The sequence below is a fragment of the Podarcis muralis genome, chromosome 14, assembly GCF_964188315.1.
Source record: "Podarcis muralis chromosome 14, rPodMur119.hap1.1, whole genome shotgun sequence".
Taxonomy (NCBI): Eukaryota; Metazoa; Chordata; class Lepidosauria; order Squamata; family Lacertidae; genus Podarcis; species Podarcis muralis.
Genome location: NC_135668.1, coordinates 13,661,843 through 13,681,076, shown reverse-complemented (window position 1 = coordinate 13,681,076; position 19,234 = coordinate 13,661,843). Strand labels below are relative to the sequence as shown.

Genomic DNA, 19,234 nt, shown 5'->3' with positions numbered 1-19,234 from the left:
CGCAAAAATTACAAGACCCTTCTCCCAACAACTTGTCTGGCCCTTTTTCTAAGGTTTTGTAAAATCAATCTTTTCAGTCTGAGATTTTATAATGACAAGCAACAAACATTTGCATAGAGTCTGGAAATACCATGTTTAAGAATCTGTTGGGAGCTATAATGTATTCTACACATGTAAGATTTGCTTTATATACAAGGAGGAATCGCTGTAGCTTAGTGAAAGCATGCAATATTCGCCTTAATTTGGAGCAGAATGTACATGGCCAATACAAATCCTGCAAGGTGCAGAAAAAAGGATATATAAAGTGTGCCTCCCATAGCTGTCTGTTTCCAAAAGATTTGATAATGTTGTTGCTCAGGTGGTAATTCCTAGAAAAAACTTTAGTAGGAGTACAGTAATATGCCAAACTCTGTAGGTCAGGGATCAAAATATTCTGCCCCAGGCATAAGTTAGAAATTGTTTCAGTCTCAAGTTTGGATGGAGGAAATGCATCCCAGTTTGAATGTTCTTCACGAAATAAAAAGCTTGTTTCTCTCTTTCTGTTATGAAATGGCCACTTACCCCAAATCTGGGTGGGCAGTAGTTGTGGCCTGTCACACCAGACCCCTGGCCTCACAGAACAAAGGCCTCTCCACTGGGGGAATTCCTCAGCCAGCCACAACGGTGGCCGGAATAGCCTGCCACTGGTTGAAGTCCGGTGGCTGCTGGGCCCTGCTGTTAGGTCAATGAACAGACCTTACTTGGGTACTTTAACGCCTGCCATATTTATCTTGTATGCTGGCCTTTTCTTCCTTGCACCGCTTATTGACCTTGCTATGGTTCATGTTTGCTGTATTTCGAGCCGGAAATGAATTTGCCTGCTAACAGATTGGCCCTGTTTGGAGGTTTTGCAAATAGCAAATAGTCACAACTTTTGCGGATAAGGCATTGGGTGGAATCCTTAATCACATATTGGGGCGGGGTAAAGTGGTGCAGCGGGGTAAAGTGGGGATGCGGGTGGCGCTGTGGGTTAAACCACAGAGCCTAGGACTTGCCGATCAGAAGGTCGGCGGTTCAAATCCCGGCGACAGGGTGAGCTCCCGTTGCTTGGTCCCTGCTCCTGCCAACCTAGCAGTTCGAAAGCACCTCAAAGTGCAAGTAGAAAAATAGGTACCGCTCTGGCGGGAAGGTAAACAGCGTTTCCATGCGCTGCTCTGGTTTGCCAGAAGCGGCTTAGTCATGCTGGCCACATGACCCGGAAGCTATTTTGCAGATGGTTACCACTATCATAGGCTACGCCTTTGTTCCCTGGAGGAGGGAATCACTGAGATTGGGTCTGCAATACTAAGCAATTTCTTCTCATTGTTATCTCAGCTCTTTGTTTTCAAGAGTATTGATGATATCTCTACAACGCTTCCATTTCTAACATTTTGAGCAGAATGTTTGTGAATCAGGGTAGACTGACCATGGGGAGTTAATACTGACGTTCCAAATAAAATTGGAGAGAATCTCCTATTCTAGAACAGGAATGTAAGTGGTTATAAAATTTCAGTACTTGGAATGCCTTATGATTTGCAAGTTAACAACCCTTAGCCAGTGTATTATTAGATTAACTACAGGGCCAAGGGCTTTAAAGTTTGACTTCATATGTAGGTAATTTTGTTGCATGCTTAAGACTTTATTTTTCGGGGGGGGGGGGGGGCTTAAGACATATGTTTTAAAGCATTAGAAATACTTTAAAATACGGTATGTATGCCTTCATGACTGGATGTCTCATGCCCAAGATTTTATGTAACGCCTCCAAAATGTATGATTAAGAGATTTTTCATATGGGCTTGCTCTGATATGATCCTACTAAGCAACACCATTACTGTTAAATTTATTCTGTATAATATCACTCCAGACCCTCCAAGTGTCCCAATTTTCCAGGGACGTCCTTGATTTAGAGAAGCCGTCCCGGTTTCTGATTGGATCCTGGAACTTCAAATTTTTCCTTAGGTCCCTATTTTCATCAGAGAAATGTTGGAGGGAAATATGGTCACTCTAATAGTCAAGTAACTATCATAGAATTGGAAGAAACTACAAAGATAATCTAGTTCAGCTCCCTGCACTCCTGGAATATTTTGCCCAACGTGGGGCTTCAAGCCACGAGTCTCATGCTCTACCAACTGAGCTATCCCCCAAGGCTATGAAACATGCACTAGAATATTGATATCCACTATAAAAATAATAGTGTGAAACCGAATAGTTATTAAATTGTAGGGAAAACATATTTGTCCCACTGAGCTGAGAAACGTATGGTTCCCACTATTATTCTCCAGCAGCTGGTATTTAGAGGCATACTGACCCTGATTCTGAATATAGTATTTAGACATCATGACTACTTTCTCTCCCATGAGTTTGTCTCTGTAAAACACTCTGAATTGGTGGCCATCACTACCTATTGCTGCAGCAAATTCTATTGAATGCTGTTCTCCTGGTATTTATTTTGGATCATAAGCGAGACAAACTCTTCTTCTCCTTGATTTATGATGATAGACAGAGCCTAGTGTTACGCCTGCCAAACCAAACGTAGAAGAAATATTTAAAAATACAAAAAGAACTGTCAGTGAGACTTAAGAGCCTTTGGATTGTATAGCTTTTAAATGTAATTGTTTAATAAGGATTTTGTTTTAAAAAACCCAGTTATGCTTGTGGGTTTAATTTTAAGTGTTCTGGTATGCATTTTAAGGCTAGCTTCAGTTGATCGGCTAATGAAACCCACTGTGGCTGAAACATTTTTCTTTCTTTCTAATGAATGTTGTGTTGACAAATGCAGTGTTCAGTTCTTTCCCAGCCACGTGTGTGTATTTAAATGTGTAAAGAGGAATATTATTGTGTGCGTATACTTACAAATAGAAATGCCCTCATTTAAGGCAATGAATAACAGTGTAGAGAAAGGTAAAAGGCCTTTCTACAAGCCCAACTCTTGACTCCCCCTACTTTTGGCCAATTCAGCTTCTCTGGTAGCAAAGGGGTTGGTTACCCCCTCCCCTGGTGATTCAAGTGGTGCTAACAAACGAATTTTGCAACAGAATTTCATGCAACAGAATTTGGTCTTTTGCAGATTATTTCAGATCTAGATTTGAAGTGCCTTTCAGTCAGTTTTTTGGGGTCCTCTCCTTAGTATTTCCTGAAAAGAGTATGGAAAATTATTATTATTATTATTATTATATTATATTATATTATATTATATTATATTATATTATATTATATTATTATATATCCATATTGTAACAGAGGCAATTTAAATGCATTCCAAGAACAGCTGGATCATAGCGTAGCAAAAAACGGGAACTGTTGTCGTTTTCTCCCTCTGTGGATAAAACCCTATGCCCCATTTCGATTACATCTTTGCACAACTGCCGGGCTATGCTCCCACAGCTCAGTTGTAAAAGCAACAATCATATCACTTAGTTTATTTAGCATGAGGCGGAGTCAGTCAGCAAGCAGAGCATTTTCCAAAAAGTTCCTTGTCCAGTCTTTTAATAGAGCCCCTTGTGCATAGCCCTATGGCTTTAGATTTTTTTGGATTTGGGTGCAGTTCTATTTGAGACTTCCATCGTAAGAAGGGCTGCAGGCTGTCATTTTTGTCTGCCATCCAGTGCACATTTGCAAGAGTATTATGTACTAGACATTGTGTCTGGTCATAGAAGGTGGGGAGGGGGGGGCGGGGAGGTGGCTCAGACAGACTGTTTTGTTACTTCTTTAGAATTAAAAGCATATGAAACAGACGCAGCTTAATAAGTTTTTTTATAAATAACATCAACTTAAATAACTTAATAAAGTTCAACTATAACTTAAAATAAAGTTTAATGCTTTAACAGGAGAAGCATGAATAGGTGAAAAAAAATCAAGCCATATACCCTAACAGAAATTATATAAAAAGATAGGTTATGTTACATAAAAACCCATATGATGTCTGAATTTTTACTTCATCGTTATAGAAAAGGATATTTTGAGGAAAGTGAGATGAAATACATTTCCCTTATTAATATTATTTCATATACACTATTTTTGTAACATCTTTCAGAGCAGCGTTAGGCATTCTTACTAATATATATGAATACATTGCAGTGGTGCAACCTTCATCTTCCATACTAGCTTTATTGTCTGAATACCGCAGAAATCCAATTTCAAATTACTTTAAAACTTACACATTTTTCCTGGAAAGTATTCCATACTGCTCCACCTCCATGCTTAGTACTGACTTGATCATCTGAAGACTCATTCCAGCAGCCATCAAGTCCGACATATTTTACATAACATTTTCATCTGCTTTATTATCATCATTATTATTATAGCAGCCATGTTTAATTAAGCAGATAGGTTTATTTTAAATAAAATATCATCAGATAATCAAGTCATGACTTAATGCATAAGGGTAAATTTAACTTAACAATCTGCAAAGCTACTCTTATACTAACATGAGGATTGTACAACTCTTTACAATTTTTTACAACTTTTAGTTACTAAATCAGATGTAGTGTATCTTCATTTATTTTTTTAAAGGCAGTCTCTTAAAAATAAACATAAATGCGCAAGTCCAGCTTGTTCAGTTTTTCAGTAGTATTCCAGCTTCTCTTCCTTGCACTTTCAAACAGTTCCCGTATGAAATTAAACATTTTGCTGGAACTGGTTCTCCATAGATTTGTGATTAGGGTGCTGGCCGTGGAAGGAATTGGGAAGATATATCTTCTTTACTTGTTTTCTGACCTCTCTTGGGGGCGCCATTCTGTTTCAATGCAATATACATCTCCTTCCCTTTGTGTGTCCAGTTTGCTGAAGCATATGTATTATAATGGTTTTCTTGAATCCATTCTATGAAGTTGCAGTCCTCATTGCATACTTTCTGTTAAAAAAAAAAAGACAATAGGTCACATGAACGCTGAAATTGTTCATTGTATCGTATAAAAAACCATCAGACTTTTAAATGTGCAGTTTAAACAATTTATATCTGTTAAAATGTATTGGAATGTTTTGGAAATCTCTTGCATGGTTGTGAAGGGGAATGATTTTCATTAATGCAAAAATGCTCAGATATGTTTGGGTGAAATCCTGATTCAGTGTAAAAAAAAAGAAAGAAAGCTGTAACTGAGTCCATTCAGGATTTCAGTTCTCATCTTAACATTGCATTATGTACATCCCTAAAAAAATTCGTGGACCCAGTTCTCCGTCATGAGATAATGATCTGTTATAAACTGTAATGTACCCCATCTTAGAAACAGATTTCTTTTGATAACTGCATATCTGCACAGTTGTAAGGATGGCTGCAGAGGACGACATGCAAGCCTGAGTGTCGGATTTATGTATAGACTAAGTAGGCTGAAGCCTAGGGCCTCTAAATCTAGGGGGCCCCACCAGCCCGCCCACTCCCCAGCAGGCAGAGGCGAAGAAACCTGCTCCGGTACCCGGAGCGGCGCTCATCCCAGGGAGCCTGGTGCGCATCCTGCAGGGGCGTGACATGCATCCCAGGGCCGTGATGCTTGTCCCGGAGGTGTGGCATGCCACCCATGGTGGCGTGGAGCGCTGCCCGGGGGGTCGTGGCACACAACGCGCACCCCACGGGGTGCCGCCAATCGGGGGTCAGCATTTGGTCCTTCTTTGTCCTGGCCAGGCCTTCGGCATCCCGGCCAGGCCTTCTTTGTCCTGGCCAGGGCTGCTTCTTCCCAACCAGGTCTTTGGCGTCCCAGCCAGGCCTTTGGCGTCCCAGCCAGGCCTTCTTCGTCCAGGCCAGGCCTTCTTCATCCTGACCATTCCATGCTTGTCCATTGTTAATCATTATCAGGAAGCAAGTCAAGATGTGGGTGGCATAGCTTATCATGGGGAAAGCCAAGAACATATATGCAAGGAATAGGCGAACAGATCAGGCCACAGCAGGGAAAGCTAAAGGAATCTAGACATAGGCAAGGCACGTTAAGCAGGAGATGTTGACCAGCCTGTCACCTGTTGCTTTCTTTTTTATGTCGTTTGGGAGGCTGGAGCCAAAGCAGGGAAGCTCAGCTGACTTCAGGTGAGCTTGCATTCCAAGGCAGAACAGGACCAGGAAACAATTTCCACCATTCTGTGAAAGCAGCCCCGCTTCACAATTTTTAATGTGCTCCCACGTATTGGGGGCATTATGTAACCGGTACATACATTTTTTTTCAAAGCAAATAGGTTATTTGCCTGTTAAATAAAATCTGCTGCAAATAATAATGCCAGTACCTTTCCATAGAGTTTTCCGGACTTGTTCATGGCTAGAAAGTATTCACTTGCCACTCCTTTGATTGCCACTATTCCAATTGCCACTGTTCTTATTTCGAGAATACCTGCAAGGAATAACAGAGAAGTCTATAATTTGGCTATCTGCTTTTGAAGTGGCATAACAAGACAATTTCTCTTGATTTCACAGTATTTTAAAAAATATATAGGATCAAGTGATAAAGCAGGGATGGGGGGGGGGGGAATCAAATCCTTTTAACATAACCATGTATGTAGTAAGCATTCTTAACTAATTTCTTTATTTAAAAAACAAAGAACAGGGTTCTCCTAATTAACCAATCAGCGTAAGCCCTCTATAAGGGCTTCTGCTTATGTAATGGGGCTTTCCTCCCCCTTCCTGTGTGCTCCCGCACCCCCTGAGATTTGATTGGTGTGTGTGTGTCAGGGGAACAACATTGCAGTTGGAACATTCAACACATCATAACATTGGATTCCACCCAAAGCGTACATACAACCCATTACAAACTCCACTGAAGTGTGCTCACACATAAGAACTTTCATGTTTACATGAATTACACTAATATCCATTATATATGACCATGCAAACTTTTCACACTACCACTTAGTCCTGTACAGTGGTACCTCGGGTTAAGAACTTAATTTGTTCCAGAGGTCCGTTCTTAAACTGAAACTGTTCTTAACCTGAAACACCGCTTTAGCTAATGGGGCCTCCTGCTGTACCACCAGAGCACGATTTCTGTTCTCATCCTGAAGCAAAGTTCTTAACCCGAGGTACTATTTCTGGGTTAGCGGAGTCTGTAACCTGAAGCGTATGTAAGCCAAGGTACCACTGTATTTACAAATTATCCATTTGCCATTATATTTTTGTGTTATAAAGAAATTTGGAACTTTTGTTATATTTTTTCTTGTGCTCTTTGAAGCATTTGCATTTCTCATTCTAAGTGAATGCTTTAGATCAGTTTTAATCAGGATTCAGATAATTGTCCGTCCCCCCCAAAGATTACATTGACAAAATTTGTAAGAAATTTACCAGTGCCATCTCTGTGCAAGCACACAAACTTTAGAACTTGTAAATGATAGAAAACAGACCTTGGCAACTACCAGAAGATAAAGTATCTGTCTGACCCTTGTGGCTGTTGAAAACTGACAGGCACTGAAAATATATCTGTGTCACATAACAAGAAATAAGTAAAATTTACTATTGGAGCTTTTTCATTCAGATGCAATTTAATTGTATAATTGGGAAGTTGTTCCTGCATTAATGCTTTATTGGTTACAAAATATTTCTTGATCTACTAAGGAAGCCTACATGTAAAAATGGGTTTCTACATACAGTGCAGATCGTCTTCTGAATTGGGCTTGTGTACATACAAGGATAAGGAGACGCAGGTGGCGCTGTGGGTAAAAGCCTCAGCGCCTAGGGCTTGCCGATCAAAAGCTCGGCGGTTCGAATCCCTGCAGCAGGGTGCGCTCCCGCTGCTCGGTCCCAGTGCCTGCCAACCTAGCAGTTCGAAAGCACCCCCAGGTGCAAGTAGATAAATAGGGACCGCTTACTGGCGGGAAGGTAAACGGCGTTTCCGTGTGCTGCGCTGGCTTGCCAGATGCAGCTTTGTCACCCTGGCCACGTGACCCGGAAGTGTCTCCGGAGAGCGCTGGCCCCTGGCCTCTAGAGTGAGATGGGCGCACAACCCCAGAGTCTGTCAAGACTGGCCCGTACGGGCAGGGGTACCTTTACCTTTACCTACATACAAGGATGCGGCATAGGAGTGGGATGGAGAACTTGTATCACGTCTCCGGGGTTACATGTAGAGTGGCTCTTGTTGGATTGGGACCTCAGGTTTTGAAGACTGGGAACTCCTGGCACTATCCAATTTTTGCTGTTCTGCTGGAAGCCACGTGCTACTGCCGTTGACTTTCCACCATTTGAATGGTATATATCATACTATGGCATCACTTAGGGCACATGTAGACTTCCTTTTGCACCACGTTTTCCAGCGTAGGCTTGTGAGGGGCTCATATGGGAGGCTGGCAATATTTTCTTTAAGTTCTTTCACAGAGATAGAGCTGTCAGAGGAAGCAAGGAAAGCTGGAGAACGTTCTTATGAGTAGATGTGTTTGTAAATAAGTATATTGGTCTAGCAATTGAAACATTAGACCAGGCCACTTATTCATTCACAAATCTGGCCCCAGGTTGACCCAGCAGCAGGCTGGCACCTTCCCAAAGCCACATCTTGTAGCTAGTTCAACATCCCAGCCTGAGAAGTCCCTCATTATCTTATTTATTCTTAAGTTATTCCTTTGTTGTTTTCTGTGGAGGTGTTCTGACAGTGTGCAAATAGCAGTACAGAAACACATTGGGAAGGATTTGCAATTATGTTTTAAAATATATATATAAATAAGTATCCAAATAGCAATTATTTCTTTTTGGTTCTTGACATTTTCAGGAAATAGCCAACTATCAGTTGAAAATGTGTGGAAGGAATTCCACAGCTTAGGTCCTGCTAGGCAATGTAAAAAGACATCACTTGCATGGCCCAGGTATATAAGATGTGCTACATGCCAGTGGGGGTTTGACAGTGAAAATAAAACACGTGAGGCCATTGGGTGGGTTAAATTAGGCCACAACTTTATTGATTGCAGATGTAAGCTGGTTTGGCATAAGGCATTTGGTAAACAGCTGCCTTCAACCAGCTGGTTGAACCCAGGATGGGTTGGCCCTGACATGAAGGCCACCCCTTGACATGGGTGAAGTGTGATGTTCCTACCAGTGCTGCCTCTCAAAAGGGGTGCTATGACCCATCAGCCCCCATGTGGGCACCCAGACAGTTCTACCTCTTCCAGGACCCTTTTAATGTGCATGTGTATATATTTGCCATGGTTTTTCCACTGGTAAAACATCTCTGACATCAGCTTTACAAAAGATGGCCAGCTCATGACTTGACACGTGAGGATAGCAGCATTGCTGTTACAATACAATAGCTATTTCTCCGCGTTCTCTCTCTGTTTGTCATGTTTCTTAACAAGCTCAAAATCATCTCACACAGTAGTGTTCCCAAGAACATTCACACTTTCAGAGAGAAACTTGAGTTCCTTCTCCACATAACAACTTCATGACTGTTTTCTTGAACTTCAAATGACTCAGTAACACCTTTTTTCCATCATGGAACCCAAGGTGACATAATTGTGGTTCCCAATCAGTCACCCACCCAGGCACTGAGCAGACCCACAGCTGCTTAGCTTCAGCAGGGCACTGGTCTCATGTGTCTTTAAACAGACAATTATATTCTAGCCAACAACAGTACAAAGGACACCCTAGTGATACCACTCTCCAAACACCCTTCACCATATGGTGAAGACCCATTCATTTGTGCTTTCCAAGGTGCATTTAATCTGACTATTGAAATTAAATATTTAAGGGAGCCAAAAAGATTTGCCTCTGGGTCTATAAACTGCCAGTGACAAAATAAAGGGTTCTGTGAGGAACATGGAGTCCATGTACACACAGTTCAAAAAACAGACTATTGCAGTGGTTCTTGCTCTAAATTTGAGCATGTGAATCTTAGAGTTGGGAAAGAAGGGACTTGGATGGGCTACAGCTAACTTGTGTTTCTAATTAATGAAGGTTGGGAGTGCTTGTTTTTTTGAGTTCAGATGACCTTTAAAGATGATACAAGGCCAAATCAAATCTCTACATTTTTTTATGTTTGCTTTTCATGTTTTAAAATTCAATAATAGGCAATCGAGAAAGTACACATGATGAAGATCAGCGTTGTTCTTCTATGTGAATAATTTCCAAAGGGCTTTAGTAACATTACCAGATGCATGTTGTAATGATGAGCTGAATGTGCTGATTAATTGATTTATTGAATATGAAGAATTACTAGAATGCAGTATCATTTGTTAGCTGAAAGTGTGTGTGTGTGTGTGCGTGTGCGCGAGAGAGAAAGAGAGAGAGAGTGTGTGCGTGCGTGTGTGTGTTTTGTATATATGTCACCAAATCATTTAGAAATGTACCCCCCCCCCCCCAAAATCATCTGAATTGCATAACCTGAATTTGCTGGTATGTGATTGAATTCCACTTGAAAATAGCAACCGTCTGTAAGCACCCTTTCTGTGCTATATTAGCAAAAATAATGTGTTAATTTTTCACCCCAAGTATATATCTATAGCACAGCCTTCACTGAAAATGATGTACAATAAAATGCTTTAAACCCATAACAATGAAATTGGTCAGACAGTGATTATGTAAAACAAGATCAGATAAGAAATTAATACCAGCAAATACAGAAGTGCCTTTATCTTAACCCTTCAGCTGGAAATGAAAGCCAAGAAGTATATCACCAGACATATTCCACAAACAGAGCGTCAATTCAGAGAAGGCCCTCTTCCATGTTACCCCACTACAGATCTCATTACAAAGGGCCTTCCCTGGCAAATCTTAACACACAGGCAGGTTGATAGTGAAGGAAACAATGCTTATTTATTTATTATTTCTTTCATAAAAAGGAAACACTACTTGCTTGTAGAAAAGAACCTCAAAGCGGTTTACAAAAAGCATTTAGGAAGAATATCTGCAGCCTCTGCAGGTATTGCTGGATTGGTGCTTCACTCATGGTGCTGATCAATGGCACAATTAGTAAAAGCTTTGCATGAACCTTCCCCGCCCTCCACTTATAGGTGAGAAGATTTCCTGTCAAAGTTCCTTCAGTTACAGAAATCAGAGGACATTGAGGAAGGAGCAGGGACTCATTTTCTGTTGCCCAAGGTTTTGGAATACATTCTCTATAGAAGTAAATCATTATCTCCAACCCCCCCCCCCCAAAAAAAATACACCTTTAAAAGTCTGAGCAAATTTTTCATGCTAATGTTTTATTGCTGTGGGCATATTTGTGCTCCTAATAATGTGAGGTTTGGAGCTAATTTTATGATGTTTATTGTAGTTTCACTTGTTTGGTTCTATTATTATTATTATTTGATTGGGGGAGTATTGGGATTTTTTTGTTGATATTTTTTTCTTTGTAACACTTTTTACATGTACTACTGACACGCCAGGTATCCTTCACCCTGTGCTTTGGATTTGGCTTTTCTTTTGTCTTTCTTTTTCTTAAATTATGTACTTTGCATTTGTCTCCGTTGAATTTTATTTTGTTAGTTTCCCAGCCTAGTTTTCACAGTTACACAAGGTGTGGTTTTTTTTAATTCCACCCCCACCCAGTCCTCTGAAGTGTTAACTCTCACAGTTTGGTGTAACCTGTAATTTTGACGAGACTTCCCTCCATCCCTTCATTTAAGCTATTCATAATCATGTACCAACCTCAGGACAGAGTCCTGCAGCATCTGACTTGAAAGCATACTCCCATTTGTTGAGAAGCTATTGATGGGCATCCCTTTATGATTTACCAACCAGTTCTAAATTCACCTGATGGTATAGACAAGTTACAGTTTGTGCTGTTTTGTAACTGTTCCCCCCCTCCCGTTTTTATTATTCTACATCAGCTTTCCCCCCTAACTGTTCTATTATTCTACATCAACTTGGGGCATGTGTGTAGGCAGCTTAATTAATAAGACAAATCTTATTATCATTTAGCCCACATTTAGCTAGTTTGCCAATCAAATACAGTGGTGCCCCGCAAGACGAATGCCTCGCAAGACAGAAAACCCGCTAGACGAAAGGGTTTTCCGTTTTGGAGGTGCTTCGCAAAACGAATTTCCTATGGGCTTGCTTCGCAAGACGAAAATGTCTTGCGAGTTCCTGCAGGTTTTTTTTCCTCCCCCTCCCCCTTTTCCCAAGCCGCTAAGCCGCTTATCAGCTGATCCGCTAAGCCGCTTAACAGCTGATCGCTAAGCCGCTTATCAGCTGATCCGCTAAGCCGCTTAACAGCTGATCCGCTAAGCCGCTAAGCCGCTTAACAGCTGATCCGCTAAGCCGCTTATCAGCTGATCCGCTAAGCCCGCTAAGCCGCTAATAGCGCTAATCCGCTAAGCCGCTAATGGGCTTGCTTCACAAGACGAAAAAACCGCAAGACGTAGAGACTCGCGGAACGGATTCTTTTCGTCTTGCGAGGCACCACTGTACCAGTTTGCTAACCAAACTGCTTTGCCAGACTCAAGATAAAATGCCCACAGCACCCCCACAATCCATTAAGCTAGCAACTTGCTTAGTCTGGTAGGATATACTGTATTCTCAACAAATTTAATGATCTCTCTCTCTCTCTCTCTCTCTCTCTCTCTCTCTCTCTCTGTGTGTGTGTGTGTGTGTGTGTGTGTGTGTGTGTATCAAGGACCAAATATGCAAAACAGTGGGAATAGATATTCAGTTCAACACTACTCAGTGATGATGAAGAAGGGCTTATCCACACTTAACTTTTAACTTTCCTCCGCTCTTTCCGGGCATGGGCAGGGATTTAAAGCTCTGTGTCTGAGCGCACGCTCCCCCCCCCCCCTTTCTTGCTCCAGAGTTTTCCTCGTGAAAACCTTCTCTTTAAAGTTCAGTCAGAGCAAAAAAAACAATGCTCGAGCGCGGAGTGTTAAAGCATGGATCCCTGCCTGGAAAAGAGCAGGTCAAAAGGAAGGCAGAAATATATGCTTCAGTAATCCAGAGAACCACCATAGCAAGCACAGAACAAAACATTAGCATTCTGTTCAAATGGGCATCTCATCGCAAATACAGCTTTAAAATACAGCTTTAAAAATTAATAAAGCTTCAGTGAAGATATGATACTTTTTCTGCACTAACTAAAAAAGAGGTCCTGGTTTACATGGAAGAGAGACTATATAGGTACAGTGGTGCCTCGCAAGACGAAATTAATTCGTTCCGCGAGTTTTGTCGTCTTGCGATGTTTTTCGTCTTGCGAAGCACAGTGTCGGAAAAGTTTTGGAAAAGCTTCAAAAATACCAAAGTCTTCAAAAACCTCAAAAAAGGCTACCACACCGCGTGCTATGAGTTGCTCCTCGAAGTCAAGTCGCAACTGTATTAACGGTGTTAAGAAAAAGGAAACAAACTTGCAAGACGTTTCCGTCTTGCGAAGCAAGCCCATAGGGAAAATCGTCTTGCGAAGCAGCTCAAAAAACCAAAAACCCTTTCGTCTAGCGAGTTTTCCGTCTTGCGAGGCATTCGTCTTGCGAGGTACCACTGTAAAGAAATTAAGAAACTTTTCTTCATCATGTAAGCAGGCACCAACATCCCTTGCGTGAAAAGTCCGTAACTAACCACTGAGAGGCAAGAGTTTGGGAACATCTGTTCCTTTCCAAACTGAAAAGCAGTATAAAGCAGTCTATTAAATTACATGTAAATTAATGCTGAGAACATAAGCAACAGCTTCCTCCAGCCTGGTAACATGTGCTTCCAGCTGTCAGGAGCTATCTGGCACCTCCCGGTGCCTCACATTTCCTAACTACTTTGATTTCACTGGCATAGAATTGGTGAGGGGTGACCACATGCTGCTACCTCAGACAACACCAGCTTTCATCACCTTAAAGCTATTAGGGAACCCACAACGTTCACTCTGCCTTTCTAGTTTTCCTGCAAGCGCTTGGTACGTTTTCTCTGTCTGACATATGATGTTGATAAAAGGGAGCATGTTCTACAGAGATATTATGCTCAGGAATGCAGTAAGAGATAGATCAGGCATATTGATGAAAATTTAAAGCAAATGATTTTATTCGCCACCTACGTTGTCCTCAGAATGGGGTACCCATCTTTCTATGCGGCTGCTTGAAATGGCTGGATCAGACCACAGAGTTTAACCCCTTCGTCTGCTTCCCCAAACAAATCAGACTAAAGTATATATAACGGCATCCCTTGCTATTATTGTCTCTGTTGTATCTCACACCTTCAAAAGTTAGGTTGTAATCTCCTTGAGGCAGAAATATGTCCTTCTTGCTAATGATACCCTATAGAGCATACATTTATGGTACTATATAAATCAGCATCCTCAAGTGGCGTGCTGCTAATGTGAACTGGTGCATCTCAGCCTTATACAAATTTACATATAGTGAAAGCTGGTCCTTTTGGTCCAGTGGGGCACTGCCCCACCAACCTCAGTCTGCCCTCAGCCAGCCTCCACCTGCCTGCCTTCCAACATACAAGCAGCCCAGGGGGTAGACCTGGCTGTTAGATTCCTCATACTCCTCCACGGTCTGTTTTGCCTTTGTAAAACACAGCTGGGAGAAGGATGGGGACAAAACTAGAACTAGTTGGCACTGCCTGACATTGGTTCTGGCTCTACCTCTCTGCCTTTTACCCTACTTGTCCCAATGAGCATAGAAGTTACAGGGAACCAGGCAGAGGGCCTTCTCGGTAGTGGCACCTGCCCTGTGGAAGGCCCTCCCACCATATGTCAAAGAGAAAAACAAATACCAGACTTTTATAAGACATCTGAAGGCAGTCCTGTTTAGGGAAGCTTTTAATGTTTAATAGATTATTGTATTTTAATATTCTGTTGGAAGCCGCCCAGAGTGCCTGGGGAAACCCAGCCAGATGGGCAGGGTATAAATTATTCTTATTCTTATTACTATTCTTATTTATTATTATACGCCCCAAGGCAGGCCATAAATTCCATGGGAAGCTGTGGAGTTGTTTTTAAAATATAAATTGACACCCATAAGGTTATTGTGTCAATGCATTTCTTGATCAAAATTTGCCAAGGGTTGTGCTTGCCATTAATAAGTTGCTGACATATTTAACATTTTAAGTTGGAGAGACAATTCCTGCCTGCTATGCAACAGTATTTTATATATCAGCTGTTTTATAACAATAGCATTTGAAATGCCCTATTTGGTTTTCTCATGACAGAATGAGGCTTTTGTGTTTTTCAGCTGAAGTAAACAGCAAGGACAATCATTAGTTTATGTTTTATTACTTTTCATTATGCTGTCACAATCCCTCAAATATATATATATTTTAGAACTACATGTGGATTGCAAATGTTAAATTCCACAACTATTTCCTCATAAACAGAGACTTTATTTTCTGTCGCATTAAATTAAACTCTGTGACTTTGGAGCTTGGGATATATATTGCATGAAGCAGTGTGTGTTCCATGGTTATTGCTTTTTTCAAGGAACCAAATACCAAAATTGGCTTGGTTTGAGCAAAGGAAGAATGAGCTGAGTGACAGTGCAATAACCCTTCTCCTTTCAGGTTCCTTTTTGCCTCAGAATCACCGTTCCCAACAGTTTTTCACCAACACAGCTCTACTCAGAAAATGATTTTGCACTTTATGTGCCCAGGAGCCAATAACACACCAGAGGTAGTGGTGGGGAAGACAAGGCCGCAACATCATTGCCATTAGAGTCACAAGAAGGGTTGATATGTCACAAGGCAAAGATTTGTTTTGGCTGCCCAGCTGCTAACCAATATTCCCTCTCCAGCCCACCAGCTTGTTGTTTAGTCGTTTAGTCGTGTCCGACTCTTTGTGACCCCATGGACCAGAGCATGCCAGGCACTCCTGTCTTCCATTGCCTCCCACAGTTTGTTCAAACTCATGCTGGTAGCTTCGAGAACACTGTTCAATCATCTCGTTCTCTGTTGTCCCCTTCTCCTTGTGCCCTCCATCTTCCCCAACATCAGGGTCTTTTCCAGGGAGTCTTCTCTTCTCATGAGGTGGCCAAAGTATTGGAGCCTCAGCTTCACGATCTGTCCTTCCAGTCAGCACTCAGGGCTGATTTCCTTCAGAATGGATAGGTTTGATCTTCTTGCAGTCCATGGGACTCTCAAGAGTCTCCTCCAGCACCATAATTCAAAAGCACCAATTCTTCGGTGATCAGCCTTCTTTATGGTCTAGCTCTCACTTCCATACATCACTACTGGGAAAACCATAGCTTTAACTATAAAAAATGAGTTCATGGGCATCAGGGGCCCATTCTGTCATAGGACCCTTCTAGGAAGGCCCCACCTACAACTTTGCCCCCTGCAAGCTGGGGCTATGACCTTCAAGATGGCACCCACACAAGACCTCTTATGAGAGCCATCCTAGATGACTGTTGATCCTGCACCAGAAAATTATATTGTAGGGGACAAAGCTTATTGGAGGAGGGCAGTGAGCACCACACATTATCTTTTAGGCCCACAAATGAAACATGGATACGCAAGAATGGCAAGACAGTGGTACATCCGGTTGCGGACCGGAGCTCCGATCAGATCCCGAGGTTTCCGCAACCAGAGGGACCGCTTCTGCGCATGTGTGCGGGGCGAAACACTTCCAGGTTTGCTGCTTTCGCAACCCGAAAGTTACATTACCTGAGGGTAACATAAGCCAAGGTGCTACTGTATGTTTAAAAAGGTAAAGGGACCCATGACCATTAGGTCCAGTTGTGACCGACTCTGGGGTTGCGGCGCTCATCTTGTTTATTGGCCAAGGGAGCCGGCATACAGCTTCCGGGTCATGTGGCCAGCATGACTAAGCCGCTTCTGGCGAACCAGAGCAGCACGCAGAAACACTGTTTACCTTCTCGCCGGAGTGGTACCTATTTATCTACTTGCACTTTGATGTGCTTTCGAACTGCTAGGTTGGCAGGAGCAGGGACTGAGCAATGGGAGCTCACCCCGTCGCTGGGATTCGAACCGCCGACCTTCTGATCGGCAAGTCCTAGGCTCTGTGGTTTAACCCACAGTGCCACCCGCTTCCCGACTGTATGTTTACATGGCTTTAAAATTATGAAAGCGACTATGTAAAATAAAATTATTTGGATATGATTCTTACACCCCTTGGTCCCTGTTCCCACTGAAGAAGCATTTGGCATCCAGAACTCATTCAGAGACACCTGTATGACACACATTCTATGATCCCCAAAAAAGGTTCTTAGGGCCAAAATCCCCACTTTACAGTAGTGTGTGTGTGTGTGTGTGTGTGTGTGTTTGCATGTTTGTTTAAACATTGCTACACCAATATTAATTAATGCTGTTAAAGAAAAGTATTCTTAATATGTAAAAAGGGCATTTGCTTATATATCACAGAAGTCCAAGTAGTTTACCCTGCATGGTGAAAAATCAGCACGGAAAGGGAGCTTTTGAACTGAAAAATTTCCATAATGGAAAAGGATTAAGCAGCTTCTCTTCACTCTGGCTTGCAGCTTGGCACTGATTTTTGTATTTGTCTTTAAAAGAACTGTGGCAGGATAAAAACCGAAACGGCTCCCTATAATGTAAAGCCTGCTTCTGGCATGGAATAAAATATCGGCAGCCCTATAACTAAGCGTTTTAGGTGCTAAAAAGCTTCCGAATACATTACTAGATTATATTTCTCAAATGAAAAAGCTTTAAATTGCAACTCCAGCAAATTTTTGTGTTGGTGTTTAGGTCTGTGAATAATGTTATGGTTCTTACGTTTGTTCACTTTTCTCTGTTAGCTAATTAATTCATTCAGGCTGCAATCTACTACTTAGTTAAGGCACTATAGCTGCTTGCTTAAAGGCACTTTGGAGGTCATTAAGCCCAGTGGCTGATTCCAATGTAACTAACTTGTACAGGGATTTATTTATTTTTACTTGACGAAGAAGGGTCACTCTGCTATTATTTTAGTTATGCCTTCCCCTGGCCAATTGCTTGGAGCAATTGCAGACCTTTGTGGCTGCCTAGGATGGAGCTTAGTCATGCTGGCCACATGACCCGGAAAAACTGTCTATGGACAAACGTCGGCTTCCTCAGACAGTAAAGCGAGATGAGCACCGCAACCCCAGAGTCATCCGTGACTGGACTTAACTGTCAGGGGTCCTTTACCTTTACCTTTTAGGATGGAGCAGGGAACTGCAGCCCATCAGGAGCTCCCTATAGCATGTATCAGTGCCAAACATGTTTGTAAGTACCTTGTGTCATAAAAAGCCTATATGGTAGGGGTACATTCAATGAATGTTCCATCTGAAGCAATCCCGAGTTACAGAGGTCATAATTTTAACTTATCTTGGAGTTTTATATTTTCTCTTACAATAAAATAACAACTTTCTTTTCTTTGTGATCATACTTCTGCTCGGTGTTTTTTAAAACAACAACAACAACCATATTAGGTTGTTGTTTAAATCCTATTTAAAACAGGTTTAAAGAAGAAGAATTTATAGTTTCTATGAGTTTTCACTTCTCCCATCTGATATATACCATTCTCTGCTCTACCATTATCCTGGTCTTTGAAGTTCTAGCTTATCTTGCTGAAAGATGAGTTACTGGATTAGATAAGTCGTTGTCTGCCCCCACCCCCAGACAGTAACTTCCAACTTCTCTATGTAAAATAGCTTAGAGATTTGTTAGTTGGTTTTTATTCTTGACGTGAAGATTTCTTTGGAAGGGTTGAGCTCACCAGACTCCAGTCTTCAAATTGAAACACTGTTCCAACTATAAAATACTTCAGTCATTTAATGTAAGTGCTCTGAAAGCAGGACTAGGGGTCTTAAAATGTATCTATTATATTTGATGGTGGGGGAAGGAAGCAGCATTTCTCAAGCAATCTGTCGTGAACAGTATAACGTTGCATAAGTAAGTTTGCATGACTGCAGTGCTGAGAAAAAACAAGTTTCAAGTTACTTTGGCTCTATCATTCATTCCTCCAGGATCATTTCTTTTTGTTTGGTATCTAATCACATTGCTTAGCAAAATACAGACAGAGGAAAGAAAGTAAACAACACTAATTGTTACAGCCGAGCAATTACAACATTTTCCTAACTAGACTTTCCAAGTTTCATCTTTCCTTACAGTTCACAGACAAATGGGTGCCTAAGGAGAACACAATTCAACCTTTTGCTAACTAAGAGGTAGGGGTTGCATTGGCCCCTGCAAGAGGCTGATCTTCTATGAGATGGCCACAAGCAAACTGCTCAAACTGCAAATGTAACATTAGGATCTCTGGGCTTTATCAGACTCACAAGCAGGGACATGAAGTTGATAGGACTATAGCTCAGCCAGTGTAGCCACAATAAATCTGGATCATCATAGCCATGTATTAAACATTTGTCCCATTTGTAACATATCTGTTGCCTTCTCCATACGGGTGAGGCTGTGGTC

The 19,234-nt window shown here is 41.7% G+C and overlaps 2 protein-coding genes across 6 annotated transcripts in view; one reads left to right on the top strand and one right to left on the bottom strand.

Annotated features, from left to right (window-relative positions):
* The window catches only part of FAM227B (family with sequence similarity 227 member B), a 110,441-nt gene that overhangs the window by 26,686 nt on the left and 64,521 nt on the right, over window positions 1-19,234 (top strand). The gene's annotated exons all lie outside the window — the stretch shown is intronic.
* Window positions 3,815-19,234, bottom strand: part of FGF7 (fibroblast growth factor 7) — a 43,597-nt gene continuing 28,177 nt past the window's right edge. For both annotated transcript variants that reach the window (XM_028707269.2, XM_028707272.2), the window contains exons 3-4: window positions 6,226-6,329; window positions 3,815-4,870 (exon numbers count right to left, since the gene is read on the bottom strand). In XM_028707269.2, coding sequence (XP_028563102.1) covers window positions 4,676-4,870; window positions 6,226-6,329 — 299 coding nt within the window. In that variant the 3' untranslated portion in view covers window positions 3,815-4,675. The remainder of the gene's footprint in view (window positions 4,871-6,225; window positions 6,330-19,234) is intronic.